This window comes from Gadus chalcogrammus, chromosome 22 (genome assembly GCF_026213295.1).
Source record: "Gadus chalcogrammus isolate NIFS_2021 chromosome 22, NIFS_Gcha_1.0, whole genome shotgun sequence".
NCBI classification, from domain to species: domain Eukaryota; kingdom Metazoa; phylum Chordata; class Actinopteri; order Gadiformes; family Gadidae; genus Gadus; species Gadus chalcogrammus.
Genome location: NC_079433.1, coordinates 9,963,142 through 9,980,641, shown reverse-complemented (window position 1 = coordinate 9,980,641; position 17,500 = coordinate 9,963,142). Strand labels below are relative to the sequence as shown.

Below are 17,500 nucleotides of genomic sequence, written 5' to 3'. Positions count from 1 at the left end.
TACCACGCCCGCTACCTCTCCCTATCTGCCACCCTTTTTAATGTCGCTTTCTGACTTGTCAACTCCTTGAAGATGCTCCCTGCATACCAAAGAGCTGAGGACTGAGTCAACTCTACTCACACACACTCCGATCTGTGGCTACTGGGTCAGCTGAACATCAAGTAGACACAAAGAGGACACATTTTTACTTCTTTGGACTCTATTTACAATAGACACAGTACACTGATTCACCAAGTCAGAAGCGTGAGATTCTAATCATCAATGATCCAGATCCACAGTGCCCTCATTATAGTATACTGCTAGGCTCAATACAAGAGAAGCCGCCTGAAATGCATTGTTCATGCACACGTCTCTGAACAGTCTTATAGACCCCCCTGGATGGCCGCCCACCCCCAGCTACAACAATATGGTGGGGAGACCAGCAGCTATATGGCCATCTGCAGAGAGAAACCCAGCGACAGACCTCCAACCAATCGCGTGAGGGTGGTTTAAATCGAGGACGTGATTCTCAATTACAGCAGTGAAGGTGAATTTGAATATATGGATTGCCTCCTCAAACGTTGTTGTCATGCGCGTGAAAGCGTGAAGGGGGGGCTACATCCATCTGACCATCTGGTGCAAATCGGTGGGGGATCGTTGTCGCTGATTTGGTGTTTTCTCATCCCACCTTGCATAATAACTGGTGGGCCCACTCAGTAGTCAGTTGTGGCTGTTGGAAAACTAAAGACAGTGGCAGTGTGTGTGGACAGGACACTGATCATGGGAGACACATAAGCAGAGTGGGTCTAGACGTGCTAAAATGTATTTAGTGGTGGGAAAAATCGAACACGAATCGCCCTAGACCTAAAGCACGCTGGATAAACGTGTAAATGATGAATGCTGCCTCCGCGGTTTTGCACAGTCGGCCTGGCAACGCCTGGAATGCAAGAAACCGGAGTCAGTGGATTCATATGAAGCGGAAACACAGGATGCATGAGTGGACATCAGGGGGTCGAGTGTAGGAATGGACAGTCAGACAGACAGTCCGTCAGTCAGACTAGCTCCCACACCAATGGCTCTCTTTGTCCACTCCGCCGATTGGATAACTAACTAATTACATCATCAACAAAAGCGCCAATGTTTTTTTTCAGTCTGATCCGTCAACATATTGAAGGGCCAAATAAAAATAGCTAGTCCACGATGTGCATCAGCTGTTCCGGTGGACGATTTAAAAAAAACACGGGATCGGTTGAGCCTATTCTCACAATTGAATATTATGTTTTACACACCATGTCAGCAACGAGGGGTCAAGGCAAAGCCATGGTTTACATCCATTTAATGTGGTGATCAACACGTTATATGATGGGTTTGGTTAGCCTATTGATGAGGGGTTGTAACACCGCTCACTGGGGAACAAATACAACCCCTCATTTTGATGACCAACACGCCGCCGGTTCCCCAAAGAAATAGCCTTGGCATTGGAATATAATGCACCCTATTGTAAGGTGGAGGAATATATAATGTCCCGCCGACGTGGACTAGAGATGTAGACACTTACCGTGGTGGACCAGCAGTACAACAGCTCTGACCGTCTGGTGTGAGAGTGACTGAGACCCCGGGATGCTGTCTGCACGGTGGCCGTCCACGCTGCACCGAATCACGGATAGCCTACACGGTTTAACGAGCTGATTTCAACTTGAACCGTGAACCGATTTTGCTCTACGCCCGGGTCGATTAAACGCAGCTTTATCACCGTGAAGGAAATCCGGTAATGGCTGTCTATAGTCCTCTTCCTCTCGTCCCCGGCCGTCTCCTTTTTCTCCGCTTTTCACTTCTTCTTCTTCTTCTTGCCTCCAACCCCCACCAGCTCCGAGCCCTGCTCTCCGCCACCTCCTCTTGAATATAGTATTTATCAAGGGTCTAACATCGCTCAACCCATTTCTATTGAGTGTTTAAACGGTCGCGAAAATTGAATTTCGGGTGTAGGCTGTAATACCGTAACCCTGCCCGCGTGGCTCTGCACCGCCAACCGGTGGAAGACCCTCTCTACGGAGGAAAAGGGGCGTTCACGCAATATCTGGAAAAGGGTGCTCATTCAATTGGACACACATCACCACCGAGGAAAAAAAAATCCCAGTGTGTGTGTGTGTGTGTGTGTGTGTGTGTGTGTGTGTGTGTGTGTGTGTGTGTGTGTGTGTGTGTGTGTGTGTGTGTGTGTGTGTGTGTGTGTGTGTGTGTGTGTGTGTGTAAACAGCCAAGGACGGCCTGTTTGCTTTCAAAGCATTATATCGTATTAATCTCGGTGTTTAATCTTCACATCCAGCTACCAATACACCCCCCCCCTCCTCTTTCTCCTTTCACCCCGCCTCACATCTGGTGCTGGAGGAGAGCGATATTGCATCAAATTGATTACAAGGGTTAAAAAATACTTTTACGAAAGTCTCAACAGCAATAGACATATTCTGTGTTTTTGCTCGACTGACAGTTAGGCTGCCTATGTAATCAAACATAACATTAATGTAACGGAAATACTGACTGCTGGGTGAACACTTGTTGACCATTAGAGTATACTGCAAGGTTGCCAAAGAGTTCAAGTTTAAACGATGAGTGGTGCTGCTGAATTGAGGGGTTTCAGGGAGACGGTCAGTGCAGACCTACAGAAAATGCAGGGCATGTCAAATAAACTCGGTTCCCCTTAGCAGTGACCATGACTTGTTGACTAAACGTGACTAAATTCGATAACACTGTCAGCCAGGAATCTCGTGATCACTGAATCCAGAAGGAATGATTGGATGTTGAAAGGAGATGATGTGAAAACAAAACCTGTTCAGTTGTCTGTTGAATGAGCCCACAACCCAATGGACAATCGATACCTATTTTGATTTCATAGGCCTAGGTCTCTTAATTTTCCCCATAAGAAGTAGACTCGAGGCCATACATGGATCTGGGTCCACATACGCATTGCAGGCAATATGTTACTGAGAACTTTACAAATGTATAGGCGTTGACCTCACTTCAGGAATCAGAGATTGGTCTCTAACGCCATCTTGTGGTGAAATGAAGTGGGTCGCTCTCGTTAATCACAGCGGTGAGCTGGTTAAAAGCTGGTAATCGAATGCTAGGTCAAAGAGCATCCAGGATGATCCATCAGTCTCTCATCGGGGCTCTAACGGCCTCCCGGGAGCGGTTAGTCACTAATCCATTGCGTGACTTAGAATATGGGTCATTGGATTCTGAGGTGGTTAGGGTTAGGGTTAACAAATGATTCAGAATTAGGTTACATTACTTAATGTTGAATAATGATAGATTTCCATTTGACAATGATGACTTTTATTATTTTAAATTAATGAACTGTGTTCGGGTAGCTCGCACTATACCAATCATGGGCAAAGACCAAGCAATGGTCGACACAGCACAGCAAAGTGTGGGCACCACAGGGTGTATGAGAATAACCATTGAACTAGCTTGCATTACTACAGACAATGTTTGCAATATTATAAGCAAAACGTAATTGGGTGATTGCATATAATTGTTCAAGGAAAAAAGTAGCAATGCTTGTAACTGCAGTACAAACGTTTCACTAGATGTTTTAAAATGAATAATGCAATATTATCGTTAACAAACCCACTAAATTCAAAGCTCCCCTATGCAGCACAGGCATTGGTGAAGCAAATGTTCAGGAAGATTGCCATAAGATATAACTTAATTCATCAAGCAATTCCAAAAAAAGGGTCTGGCTTTTATATTGTGAATACATGGATTAATTACAAGCCAAATGTTTGTCACTCAATGTCGTTGTTCTATCCGATAATCAGCCATCTATACAGAACACAACTCTGAGGAGCAAAAGTCATGAGTTGATGTCGGGAAGGTAGGCTTCTTTGTGTACATTCACCTTGGGTTGAAAACCTACCAATAGTAGATAATAATAATAATAATAATAATAATAATATAAAAATTGTAGGCTTTTATTTAGTTACCGTTCTTTCAGGACATATATCCATTCGGGGCAAAAAAAATATGAGAGAAGGACATGGGGCAATAATAACATTTATTTGCAAATGTGTACAGGTTGGACCAGTAATATGGATATCTGAAGTATAATACACAGCGTTGGGGAGATCTTAGGGATGTGGTCTACTAAGGGGTGTTGTCCGGCTGGCCGGCGTGGTGTGATGGGGTGACGTACGACTTCTCCTTCTCCATCTTGATTCGCTGCTGACGGATGTCATACAGCTTCTTGTGCTGTAGGCAGGAGAGCAGAGGGGAGAGACACAAGAGGAGGGGACGAAACAGAAGGATTGGTTAGGAAAGACAGGTGAGGGGTAAAGAGGAGAATTTGTTTTATTTCCATTAGCTATTTATTCGAGTCGACCTTCCCTTATCAGGCCTACATTCTACCCCTTGCTGCAGGGCTTCAATACGGGATCGGGGCAGAGCGATGCAGGCTTGGACACACATCATTAGTCATGGCTGTCTGCACCAGACTGCAGCTTAGTTGCCAATGCTGACTAATTGTTTCTGGAAGAATTGTCCAAATCACCCTAGTGATTAGTGAATGATGCGTGCAATGTGCATCATTTCCATATTCATATTGGAATCCCCAGAACATGGTTAAATATGTTTTATGAATCATATGACGTTTTGTACAGTTAGGATTTCCAACTCTAATTGGGAAAGTCACTAGCCAGAACAATTAAAGATAATGAAATGACTCATGATAGACTAAACCCTTTGGCCTATTCATCAGGAAAGCTTTCTGAACTAAATGTTGAGAACAACGTATACCATAAGGTCTGGGAAAGCATACCAACAACCTTCAACTTTGGCTAACCCACAAGATACAAACATATATTATATTATTCATTATATACTTGTGGGTTGGACGGGCATTTAAATGTATTTTTGTATTTATAGGTTTTTGGAAAATTCTTGCCTTCATATGTCGGCCAATATATGAAAGAATAGATTTGATTTATACAATTGCAATGTTATTCAAACAAGATTATTTTATGGTAACGCCAGGACACTGACTGTTTTGGCTCCGGAGGAACCTACCGTCTTATTCCTGTGCATGCACTCATAGAAGTCCTCCATCTCCAGCTTGCACTCGACCTTTGCACGTGTCTGGCCGATGCCATGAGCACACTCCAGGAACTCCTTCTCGAAGGCGTGGCAGCGGGCGGCCCGCTTGTGTGGCTGCTCGCCGCTCTGCAGCAGCAGCCAGCGGTCCAGGTCGATACCCAGACGGGACTGGATGTCTATGAAGGGCATGGTGCTGCTGAAGGAGAGGGAGCGAGAGACAGACAGAGAGAGATATGAAAAAAGTCTATAGGGATTCATGGTCAGAACTGTTTTTTTGCTAGTTCCATGTGCACATCAATAATATCATAGTGGACCCTCAAAAATGCGAAGATGAAGAGCTTGTATGTTGCACCGAGGTTTATTTTTCTGGACCCCTGGTAAACAGACATTTCCTAAAGGGCTGAAAAAGGCCATACGAGCATATCATGAAACGTTTAGGTACATCCAATGTAAACTATTCGTTGAGTGTAACACAAAATAGAATGAATAATCAAATATACTTGAAATGGCTCCCTTTGCAAGTGATACTGCGATAAAGACGTATGTGAATTCTTCATATACATCAATAGCCATCATACTGACTGGGTATTATTATGGATCATGTATCCAGTAAGCATTGTCTAGGTTAGCTTGCTGTTCAGGGTTGCGTCGATCAAATACACTGTACAACTTACTTAGGATTTTGTAGACACATAAAGAAACATGTTGCCGATCTATTAGTTGATTAGTTCATTACAATAAGCACACTATATACGACCGTCTAGTGTCAGTCTCTTCGGAGCCCTTGACACAACATGCTAACATCTGACCAATCTATTATTGTATCCAGTTTTTAAACAATAAGACATTGTTGCAGTTTCGACCTTAGCATCTATCACACATCGTATTGAAACCCATATTATGCGGCAATAAGGAGTTCTATGTTCATATGATTATATATATTTACCCTGTTGTTACCCGGTTGTATCGAATTTAACCTTCCTCTATGTACGCGTTGTTGCTTTACGGCAAAGAAAACCCTTGTCGCAATAAAAGTATTTACGACCTCCATTTACGGCAGCCCTTCAAGAAGAATGTTATAAGTGGAATTGTTTTCCAATGTGCAGTCTTTCAATATTGCATTTTTTTGTTTTTTCAAATGATTTACTATTTTTGATATTTAAAATGTATTAGATTTTATATTCATATATTATAGTTTGCAGTCAAGTCTATAGTTTATGGTTAAGTTAGGAGCAGGGGGCAATGCTGCACAAGCTGCAAAGGCTTAATTTTACTGTATCATTCACAATTCAAAACACATTTGTTGCAACAAAAGTATTTTATTGAATTTTCCAAAAGTCCACAATTTCTTTCACAGTCCTTAGTGTCCTTAAACGTCTCCCATGATAACACTTACATACTGCTATCTGACTGTAAACTTCAAACAAGTACAACTCTGTTTTCATATCTCTTGGCGACAAATCAGATCTCTTTCAGGAAGTTGAATTTTAATCTTTGGAAGATTTGTACGGTTTTCTTCCTAGGGCCAGGTCAAAACAAGCAGTAACAGGTATCATAAAAACAGATAAAGCCAAGCAATACCCAGTATGGGTAGATAATTCTGCAACGCTAAAGAAATTCCCGCAGACCTTTATGGATCAAATAAACTCCATAAACCAAAATGAAGGTGGATTAGGAAATAAATCGGCGTTAGTATTTGAAAAGTTTAATTCCAAAATGAGTTATACATTTTTTGAAAGCGTATTCAGACAAAGAAGTTGCCTTATAAGATGGAAAGATGGTTTCTTGATCTGACACAAAATTATTTTTTGAAATTGGTCATGATAAACATCATGTGTTATATTTTACATTTATTTAAATATTTAAAAGGACAAGATATTGTTTTTGGAAAAAAACGTTTACATCCAACATAAGAGGCTTTGTGGTATTGTTTTGTAAAAGGTCCCTTTAATCTTTTCTTCTCCTATCACAGACATTTGATTGGAATCCAAGTAAACTTGCTTAGCGCAAAGACAATGGACAGTGGGTCATAACATTGACAATTGATAAAGTGCACAAGTGCTCATTTAAAAATAAATGACAGTGGGGAAACACAAACACACACACACACACACAATGTCTACAAACAACATTCAAGTGGGTCGGACGGCAGGTTGGTGTGTGGGTTTGTGTGTGTGTGTTGTGTTGGTCAGTGAGAGGGGGATCAGCCCCCTAACGTCTGTAAGGCCTGAAGTCAGTTATTCACCATGTGCGGCTTTATGTGTCAGCAGCTCATGATAACATCATCATCTCATGGGGCCTTGTTGATCAACCACTGGTTTGGCGTTGGACCATCGCAGGGAAATCACGCCTGACGCATGGCTCTCCTGTAACCACCCCAACCTATTTCACCACACACTTTTTCAGCGAGAATGAGAGAGGAATGGATTAGTGTACTTAAATTCCAGGTTTTTTCTCAGGGTGATTTACTGTAGAAAAATTACTATGTCGGAGTACACCAGAACTAAATTGCCACTTCTTCCGTTTTCTCACAGTTGTATTTCGTTTAAACCATTGATCGGGTCGCCCGTCACCCTGCGCCGGAAAGTGCTCAAAAAAATATTGACTGTGTTTATTCTGCTTTCATCTTTCATTCTCTTTTTTCAACCTTTGAAGCAGATAGATGGGGACAGGGGGGGGTGTTCACTGTGGTCCTACACCTCACACACGAGACACCACGCAGACTGACGCACACGGGAAAAAACACCACCCGTCAATCATTCTATTCATATAAATAGGGGGAAAAAATATACAAAAATATAAAATAAAGAACTAGTCGGACACACAAGCCCCACATTCATTCATCCTGTCAGAAACACAACACTAATTCTCCCGAGTCCTTCACTCACTACTGTGCTTAGCAACACCTTGTTTCCTCCTTTGTGTTGTTTTCTTGTTTTTTTGCTTAAGAAGCCAAGGCATTTTGCACCAAGTAGTAAACATAAAAGGTCATCTTATAAATCTCAGAGGTAGTTCCCTGACAACGTACTCGCTGCGGAGGTCAACTGACAGACAGGTGCACACGTAAGACAGAAGAACCGGAACGCAGAACAAAAGGCGGGCGGCCGTGTACGGAGCAGCCTCTGTGGCTTCGGACAGTGCAGCGGGGGAACCGACAATAACAGCGAAGGGAGGAAGCTATGGGACCACGTCTTCAGTGGCGGCGGCGGCGGCTTTGTTAGTTAGGTCCGTTGAGTTTGGAGTTTTTGTGCCGTCCTGACACAGGGGTGAGTCCCTCAGACGTAGAGGACGACGGTACTGCCGGCGGGACAGTGAAGGCCTTCGGTGGAGGGGTTCAGCGCCCGGCAGGGGGCCTGGGTCTGGGAGGCGGACGAGGCAGGGCGGCAGCTCTTGGGGTGCGGGGAGTCGCAGTCGTCCGACGTCAACTCGGCGATGTCGTCCGACTGCGTGTCGGACAGCTCCAGGTCGCTGCGGAAGCTCTCGGGCTGCGCCAGGGTAACGTCTCGGGGCCCCTCCCCCACTGAGAGCTCCTGGGGGCCCTCCCCCTGTGAGACGTCCTGGGGCCCCTCCCCTACAGAGACGTCCCGGGGCTCTTCCCCCAGTGCGAGGTCTCGGGGCCCCTCCCCCAGCACGATGTCCTGAGGCCCCTCCCCCAGGGAGAAGTCAAGGGGCCCCTCCATCGGCAGGACGTCCTGGGGCCCCTCCGCAAACGAGACATCCTGGGACCCCTCCCTGAGCGACGCCCCCGAGGGGGACAGCCTGAGAGCAGAGTCGGACAGGGCCCCGCCCCTTCTGGAGCTGCAGTCCTGAGGCTCCTCCCCTCCTGAGCACGTTGCCATGGCAGCGGAGCCAGCGGGTTGGGTCAGGTCCTCCTCACTGGTCAGGCAGAGATGGCTGGGTTTGGTCTCGATGTCCACCTGGATCTCCAGGTTGGTGCATTCCCTGTAGTAGGAAGGATATCATAAAGAGATTATATTTATTTATTAGAATAGGTTTGATATATATTAGGGCAGGAAAGTGTTTGGTTTGTCCCAAACGGCTGAAAAATAAAATCTGATAGCAGACGATGTCAAATCTGGTTTCAGTTTTTTCATTTCATATTTGTTTCAACCAATCATGTCCTGGAGGCGGCGATCTGTTGGCCGCGTAATTGTAGTGTTGAGTTGATATTAAATGAACAGAGAGGAAAATAACATAACCGAGAAAAGACCAAAAAAAAGAGAGGAATATCCAGAGAGATGACAGAAGGCCAGACGCTGAAAACATAGAATCAAACTCAAATAAGAGACCTCAGGATGATGTCTCACCTGTCAGGTAAGGTGTAGGCGGAGACGATGGAGCCGGCCATGCCCCTGGTGCTCGCACAGTCACTGCCGGCCCCCAGGCTGCCCGTGTCCCTCTGGGTGCTCTCCTTAGCCAGCTCCCCCGCCTGCACCTCCAGCCTGTGGACCGCCAGCCCAGTCAGCTCTACGCACCCTGGTCTACTAACCGTAACCTCAGAGTGGGCTGGGAGAACCTCCCAGCTGTCCAACGTCATCAATGATTAAATGATTCAATGATGAACTTCTCATGTGTTTATAGTAACAGCACTTCATATCAATGCATTTTCATTAGTGATGCTCTGTGTTCTGTGTTGACATTAGTAATGCATCAATGGATAAGAAGGATGTTTTGAAAGAGCCATAACCTATAAGAGTGATTAAGATAGCAGATTTGTTATAATTTAGCAGTTTTACATCCAATTAGCAAGGATACCATCAAATGCAGGTATGCTAACAATGAGCAGAGACATCCTTTAGCGGGTAGGCTCACACTGAGGAGGGATGCTAGCACTTAGCCAGAACGCAACCACGTAGCAGGTTTGCTCACACTGAGGAGGGATGCTTTCCCTTACTCACTGACTCTTACCTGCTGTACTTGCCGGTGCGGGTCCCCAGAGAGCCCCCTGCCAGGGTGTTGAAGTGCGGGGCGTCCCCCAGGGTTCCCGGGGCCACAGACAGCCCCTCGCTGGGGGTGGTGGTGCTGAGGCCGCTGGCGGCGCCCTCCAGGCTGCTCTCCCCGAGGCTGGGGGACTTGAGGGCACGCCAGGCGTCAGCCACTAGGGAGAGAGAGAGAGAGAGAGAGGGGTTGTTACAGCAGCAGTGGGACGACCGCTTGGAAGCACACAACTAACAGTGTGTTCCAATATATATGTCAATAAATAATAATAAATAAGGGAGAAATATGGTACAGATCTAGAGGGACACCAAGAATGGATGAGATTTGAGGAAATGTGGTTTAATCACGTTTTTTTGGAATAATTCTGACTTAAATAAAACAACATTCCCCTGCTCCAGCATGAGACTCACTCATAAGATAACTTTAAAATGTTGCATTAAGAAGAAACTCAATGAACACCTTGTGATCCTGTCTTTCTGTGGTTTGGCCTCTCACAATATCCTACCAAGACCCTTTTGGACCCTATATCAGAACTGTCAACCTTCAAATCATCAACAAAAACTCTTAAATCACCTAATCGGAAGGAAGGCGACTGAAAACATCAGCTACCTGTGATTGGTCCGTCGTCCTCGTCGAAGTCGATCCGAACGCCACGGCCCTTCTCTCGGCTGACGCCACAACCGCCGCCGCGACACAGCGAGATGGGCACCACTCCGTAGACGTACGCCAGCATGATGGGCACTCCGATGCCTGCTCCCCACGCCCAGAGGAGGAAGGAAAACAGGGCTGAACGGGACCGCACTGCACGAGAGCCATGCATTGTGCTGGTCTAACCACCAGGGGGAGCTTTACACTTTAGTCAGTATGCCAAACGCTCGCCTCCTTTTCAATACAGTTCGTACACAGTCCATCTTTATATGATATAATAGGATCATCGTTAGTCCCACAAAGCTCAAGCTATTAATACAATTATCTGAATATAAAATATGGATATGAATATAATATGAAAAATACAATAACAATTTATTATGATATTAATGTCATAAATGAATCTAATATTTTAATGATCCATTTATTTCCATTAAATGAATAAGGAGCAAATGAAAGATATTTCAGTGGATGAAGAGAATGGGGACAGAGGAGAATGTGTAACGAACCGACGCTGACGGCTGCCACGACAGGAGCGCTGATGATTGACAGGGCCACGCCCCCTGTGATGGCCAAGTTGCGTCTGTGGCGAGACGCCTTCCTCAGCTCGTAGTGGGCGTGGATCTGGGGCAACACAGGCGGGAGCTGACGTTATTTTTCACCTCTCAAATAATTTGCATAGAATGTTGAACTGAAGACATGGGTATCTGTTGATCTGAAACCGATACCGGTCAGCGTTCCAGACATCTGTCGGCCATTGTTACACCCAAACCTCCCCCCCTGGGGATCAATATAGTGTTATCTTATCGTTCCTTCATCTGTTAAACCGGTCCGTTTGACAAACATGAACTAGTGGTTCCATCGTGCGTGAGAGCTGAGATATCCTCTGATATATCTGAGGTTACGCTCATCTTGCTTTTTGACTGCGTTTATCTGCAGTTACCCAGATTCGCCACCAGAGGTCACAGCAGTCAGATTCTGTATGCAGTCATTGGTTTAACACCTAGAAACGTTGCAAGAGTAAGATAAATAAAAAAGCTATTTCTGTGTGTTGATATTTCCAAATACATATTATTATTTTTCAATTATTTGGAGTAAATAAGTTATGCAAATGACCTACTGGATTCAAATGATTTGGTATGCTCAGGAACTGAAAGTAAATGCTCTCATTTCAGGGAAATTCCGAAACGGGTTTCAAAATGAGAGCAGGAATTCATTCAAAAGATATCGAAACCTAGATGGGAATAGTTTCACAATCTGGTCAAAGGGTGAGCATGTTTGTGAAAGTTTTGAAGTTGTGAAAAAACTCCCATGTATTGCTTCAAAGCTGGATATTCTCATCTGTGGTTTCTTATGAAAAGAAACGAACCCTTACCCTAATTACATAAGAATTATTATAAAGAAAGACGATAAAGTACCTTTCCTTTCATAAAGATTGTGTCACACACACACACACACACACACACACACACACACACACACACACACACCCACACACCCACACACACACACACACACACACACACACACACACCCTCCCTTTAAAAAGTGTAAAACCATACAAAGCCTCTTTGGTTTGGTTTAAAGTGCCACAGAAACGTTCAGGTGGAGGCGAGTGTCCCCCGCCAGGGGGAGGAGGCTCACCTTGCGGCCCACGTAGACGGGGATGCCGATGACCATGGCGGGCACGGCGATGCCGGCGATCAGCGTGATGCCGATGGGAGCGCCGATCAGCGTTCCCAGCTGCCACAGGATCTTCTTCTTCCTGCTCCACGGCTTCTTCCCCCAGAAAGTGCAGCCGGACGGACTGGGCAGACACACACACAGCAATCATGCAAACACACACATAAACACACACGCAAACACAGCATACACACAAACACATACAAAGCGCACACACACACGAGTGTTAAAGTTGTACTCTGACTAGGAGTGAGACAGTGTGTGTGTGTGTGTGGTGTGTGCATGCATTCGTGTGTGTTTGTATTTCTGCATGTGGGTGCGTGTGTGTGTGTCTACAACTCCCTCTGGGTGTGCGTGTGTGTGTGTGCGCGCGTGTGGGCACCTGAGGTAGTGCAGGTCGGAGATCTCCTTCATGCAGAGCCAGCAGAACTCGGAGCCGCAGACGGCACAGGTCATGTGATTACAGCTGCCGTCGTTCATCTTGATGATGTACGCACCGCAGCGCGGGCAGGGCTTGATGTCATCAGCTGGGGACCGCAATGCACAGTGGTCAGCTGGACTGTGTGTGCGTGTGTGTTTTTCAGCCTCCTTTAAAGTAAGGCTGTGGCCGATCACAACAGCTTGTTTCACCGACGCAGTTTAAAGCGGTCGCCATGGAGACCAAATAGGTCCTGTGTCACTGTGTACACACAGCTTCTCTCTTAAGTCAAAACGAATCTGACGTGACTTGCCAAGGCAGATGGTGTGTGTGTGTGTGTGTTTGTGTAAGTGTCTGTACACAGAATGTGGAAATTGTTATTGTTTGTATCGTGCTGTTAGCGGAACCTCCTCCACTATCTGCCCTTCTCAAAGATAATGAGAACAAATTACACAGACACACACAAACACACTCTGTACAGTTTGTATCAGGCAGCGGGGACTCAGTGTTCGGCCTCGTTTCGGTCCAGACCGACCATTTCCTGGCTTTTCCCTGAACCCGACTCCAGCGGGTCTTTATCAGTGAGCCTGGGCTGCTGTCGGAGCTCTACTGTCTTCTGCGCCCGCTGTGTGTCTGCTTTTGGACCGCACCCCCCCCCCTCCACCCCCCCCCCCCCCCCTCCACCCCTCCCCCTCCTAACCCGGCGGCGAGGGGAGACTGTTGGCCGTCGCACGGCGGGGCGTGATATAAATAACAGCTGGTGTTTAGCGGGATATGACTACTGTGGTGTGTTGATGAAATGGGGGTCGATGGAAGGAGGTGGATGGAGCGCTACTCTGAGGTGTGAAACATACATCGGAAAACCATCTGCTTTGAGGAGAAATCGGCTGGCGTGCTTGTTTGCAACCACACACACACACATTGGTGACGTGTAAACGTGTTGGAAAAGACATGAGTAAGATGGAAAATGTGATCCCATTGTGTCTGTCTGTCTGTCTGTCTGTCTGTCTGTCTGTCTGTCTGTCTGTCTGTCTGTCTGTCTGTCTGTCTGTCTGTCTGCCTGCCTGCCTGCCTGCCTGCCTGTCTGTCTGTCTGTCTGTCTGTCTGTCTGTCTCCATCCAGGAGGGCACTCACCGGGTCCCTGCTCCTGCGTGTAGCTGGGGGAGTGGTTGCTGTGCGTGTGCAGAGACTGCGCCCTCTGCTGGCGGGCGGAGTCACAGGTCTGGTTGGGGTGCCAGGCCTGCTTACAGTGGTAGCAGAACTCGGCTCCACAGCCCTCCCTGCGGCACACCAGCCTGGGACAGCTGGCACAGCCCGACGCGATCACCGCAAAGCTGCACCAAAGAGAGGCAGTGGGAGAGGGAGAGGAACAGGGAGAAGAGGAGGGACCGGGAGAGGGACAGGGAGAAGAGGAGGGAGAAGAGGAGGGACAGGGACAGGGAGGAGAGGAGGGACATGGAGGAGAGGAGGGAGGAGAGGAGGGAGATGGAGAGGGACAGGGAGGAGAGGAGGGACATGGAGGAGAGGAGGGAGGAGAGGAGGGAGATGGAGAGGGACAGGGAGGAGAGGAGGGAGATGGAGAGGGACAGAAGCGATAAGGATAGTGGAGAGAGAAAAGATAGTGAGAGAAAGAGAAAGGGACCAGGATAAAGCCATGGGGGAGGGAAGAGAGATAGAGAGAGACAAAGTTCAAAGTCTCGATAGACATAAACATTGTCAAGTTAGATACGACTCATTATCAAAATTTGAATAAGACATGATCACACTTGGCAAGAGGAAGAAAATTGATGTGGAAATATAACGTCTGAGTAAGCAGAAGACGAGTGAGATCAGTTAGCAGTGAAATGTGTCTGGATCTGTTCGATGAGGTCACCCTCCTTCAGGCCCTCACTTTGAGCCTCACCGTTCTAAAGTGTGTACATGTGCGTGTTTGTGTGTTTGTTTTTGGGTGTGTGAGAGAGAGTTGTACAGTTAAAAACCTCTCTCCGTCTTTCAACATTCCAGGTTCAGGATTCAAAAGGACTTGATTGGCATGGCAAAGGTAAATCTTTATTTCCGAAGCACACACACACACACAAAATGATCTCTTTAATCAGGCATCTACTCCTGTCCCCGTGGCAACACCTCGTCACCACATCAGTAGTATCCATAGCAACTGCAAGCTAAAGTAGGCAGCTTGGGGGAGCTGTTTTCATTGCTATTGGCTACCCTGCCAGTCAGTCAAACTGGAGTGGATCTGATTTGCTAGACAAGGAGGCGGACATATGTGTGAGTGAGAGTGAGAGTGAGAGTGAGAGTGAGAGTGAGAGTGTGTGTGTTTGTTTGGGTCCAGCAACACCAGGGACAGAAAATAGAGGGAGAATAGAGAGTATTCATTTCAACACAAACCTATGGAGTTATATCTCTATCCATCCATTAATCACATACTTTATTGACTGTACTGTACACTCATCAATATGCCGTCAATAATCTTGAAGTCAACTGTCAACAATGCGCTACAAGGTCTGCCAGAAAAAATAAGGAATTTCAACTGTCAATATATTGCTCTGAGGCGTGCAATAAAAGATGAAAGTAGGGCACCACAAAGTGCATTTGCAGGTTTGACTTTGTATTGTGTTCGGGGTAATACAACACAATGTTTCAGCTCCAAGTTTGATTTGGGAAATAATATGATGTCAGTAAAATGTCAGCTTTCAAAGACGAAGAGAGACAACAGGATATAGTGTTGCTCTTCACCCACCACACAGACTTGATAAAGCCGATAAACTCTCTCATTATATAGAAGCCTAGAAAGAGGCGATAAATTAGAGAGTAGCAAGCGGTCAGCAGGCCTTTGGCCGACCGTGCATTTCTTCCTCTCTCACTCCCTTATGAACAACCAAGGTCATCTCCCTGCCCCTCTCCCTACCTCTCTCTACCTCCCACGACCTCTCTCTCTCTCTCTCTCCTCTCTCTCTCTCTCTCTCTCTCTCTCTCTCTCTCTCTCTCTCTCTCTCTCTCTCTCTCTCTCTCTCTCTCTCTCTCTCTCTCTCTCTCTCTCTCTCTCTCTCTCTCTCCTCTCTCTCTCTCTCTCTCTCTCTCTCTCTCTCTCTCTCTCTCTCTCTCTCTCTCTCTCTGTACCCGCAAGCACACTACCTCTCTCTCTTTCTCTCTCTTACAGAAAACAAGTCTACCACTGAATAAGCAGTTGAACCTGCTGTTAAGGTAATTGGGCCAGTTCGAGTGAATCACAGCTCTGGTGTAAGACCCTGGACAGTCCCCTGTAGATATCTAGGTCATCCCCTGCCCACGACAGAGCTGCTGACTCCAGCAACACAGACACACACGCGCGCGCACACACACACACACTTTTTTGTTTAACAAAAACAATCTGTCAAGGACTTTCCCTACCACATTGCCAGAAAAATAACCCCCAAAAACAGCGGATATTTATGGTCATATTCATTCCTCTTCCTTTCGATAAGCATTCACAGACACACACACACACACACAGATGGAGAGAAAGAGAGAGAGAGAGAGAAACGGAGGGATTGAGGTAACAGAATACATCGACAGGAAAAGCATCTTCTGGCCGAGATTGGGCAAGAAAGGGAGGAATGAGGAGGTGGGAGGAGATGCTAGAACTAACACTCAGCATTCCTTGAGCCAAGGCCTACATCTATCATTTATCTTTTTGCTCTAGAGGTATGGTAGAAAACACTAAACAATCGCCACACTTTAAAACCCAAATCAACTAGTAACTGGATTTACCTGTTGCTGTCTAACAGGAACAGGAAGTGGTGGAGAGGGAAAGCCCATTTGAGGTGGATTAACACGGCAGGGTTAAGTTTCCCCCTCGTCAGTTACTGAAGGAACATATTAAAGATCTCTGGCAACGCAACCTGGTAAACATCAAAGGGTGTGTGTGTCTTCTGTGGTAAAGTGTGAGTGCGTGCCATTTCTCACAGGTTTGGACCTGTGGAGTATTTGAATTAAATTCAGCTCCTGCTAATCATGAGGCTGATCCAAACAAAATAATGAGCCAAATGAAAACCTTGAGATGTCTTTCTTTGTTTTTTATGGTCTGACTCCAGGGTTAGCCTATATTCCCTGGAAGGTAAGATTGTGAAATGTTTTTACTGTTGGACTTAGAACACAAATTAATCATACACAGATAATGGAGCACCACTAGTAAATAAAGAAGAACGTTAGTTTGTAAACAGAAGAATGATCATAACAATCACGTACAGATAAAGGTGATTATTATATTGATATGATGATATGAGACTAAATATGAAGCAGGTCATTCAGATTTGGCGACTGATCGTGAATGGCTGATTGGTTCCTGGTCCAAAAGGCCACTTCAGGTTAAAGTGATAGTTTCCCTAAAGGACCGTAAAGGCGAACAAACCATCGTTACCATCTCTCATGGCTTCATTAAAACGTTACCGATATGCGACCAAAAAATCAAGGGATTTTGATAAACCATGTTGGAAACATTATTTAGTGAGGCCAGGAGATACGGTTAGGATGGTTTGGTCTTCCTGGTATCGTCCTGTAAGATCTTGAATAATTAACTGACATAAGAAAGAAGGAAAGAAGGGCCCAACATATCCGCACACTTTTACCACTTTTTTAATCTGATCACTGATACAACGATCATTAAGATAACGATCACTAAAGGCGGCGACACACTGGGCCGTATATCGGCGTTGGTTAGACTTGAGAGGTCGGTGACATGAGTCTCTCTCTTTGGTGTGTACGGTGAAA

The 17,500-nt window shown here is 45.9% G+C and overlaps 3 protein-coding genes across 7 annotated transcripts in view; all 3 read right to left on the bottom strand.

Moving 5' to 3' along the window:
* The window catches only part of LOC130376319 (microtubule-actin cross-linking factor 1, isoforms 1/2/3/4/5-like), a 113,892-nt gene extending 111,958 nt beyond the window's left edge, over window positions 1–1,934 (bottom strand). For 2 of the 4 annotated variants that reach the window (XR_008893975.1, XM_056583563.1), the window contains exon 1: window positions 1,538–1,933. The gene's annotated coding sequence lies outside the window, so the exon portion shown is untranslated. Of the gene's footprint in view, window positions 1–1,537 lie in introns of all 4 variants that reach the window. The other 2 variants (XR_008893976.1, XM_056583562.1) reach the window with 2 other exon arrangements.
* A 1,991-nt stretch (window positions 1,935–3,925) lies between these two features.
* On the bottom strand, window positions 3,926–6,106 carry ndufs5 (NADH:ubiquinone oxidoreductase subunit S5). Of its 2 annotated transcripts, none has more exons than XM_056583570.1 (3): window positions 6,011–6,106; window positions 5,038–5,260; window positions 3,926–4,224 (listed from the first exon to the last, which is right to left on the bottom strand). In XM_056583570.1, the coding sequence occupies exons 2-3, from the start codon at window positions 5,251–5,253 to the stop codon at window positions 4,120–4,122; spliced, it is 321 nt and encodes a 106-aa protein (XP_056439545.1). In that variant the 5' UTR covers window positions 5,254–5,260; window positions 6,011–6,106; the 3' UTR covers window positions 3,926–4,119. The 2 variants fall into 2 exon arrangements, with proteins under 2 accessions (XP_056439545.1, XP_056439546.1); XM_056583571.1 differs by having other exon boundaries at window positions 5,038–5,257; window positions 6,011–6,096.
* Window positions 6,107–6,162: 56 nt separating this feature from the next.
* The window catches only part of rnf19b (ring finger protein 19B), a 21,516-nt gene continuing 10,178 nt past the window's right edge, over window positions 6,163–17,500 (bottom strand). Inside the window, exons 4-11 of the mRNA XM_056583573.1 lie at window positions 13,886–14,085; window positions 12,716–12,860; window positions 12,295–12,457; window positions 11,160–11,274; window positions 10,612–10,752; window positions 9,973–10,162; window positions 9,372–9,506; window positions 6,163–9,006 (exon numbers count right to left, since the gene is read on the bottom strand). Of these exons, the coding sequence (XP_056439548.1) occupies window positions 8,340–9,006; window positions 9,372–9,506; window positions 9,973–10,162; window positions 10,612–10,752; window positions 11,160–11,274; window positions 12,295–12,457; window positions 12,716–12,860; window positions 13,886–14,085 (1,756 nt within the window). The 3' untranslated portion in view covers window positions 6,163–8,339. The remainder of the gene's footprint in view (window positions 9,007–9,371; window positions 9,507–9,972; window positions 10,163–10,611; window positions 10,753–11,159; window positions 11,275–12,294; window positions 12,458–12,715; window positions 12,861–13,885; window positions 14,086–17,500) is intronic.

What these genes read in the sequence shown, in the direction of transcription:
- ndufs5 (XM_056583570.1), bottom strand. Translation starts at nt 5,253, where the DNA reads ATGCCCTTCATAGACATCCAGTCCCGTCTGGGTATCGACCTGGACCGC. An exon ending in GCATGCACAGGAATAAGACG is followed by an intron (nt 4,225 to 5,037) that starts GTAGGTTCCTCC and finishes TCCTGCCTACAG; the next exon opens with CACAAGAAGCTGTATGACAT.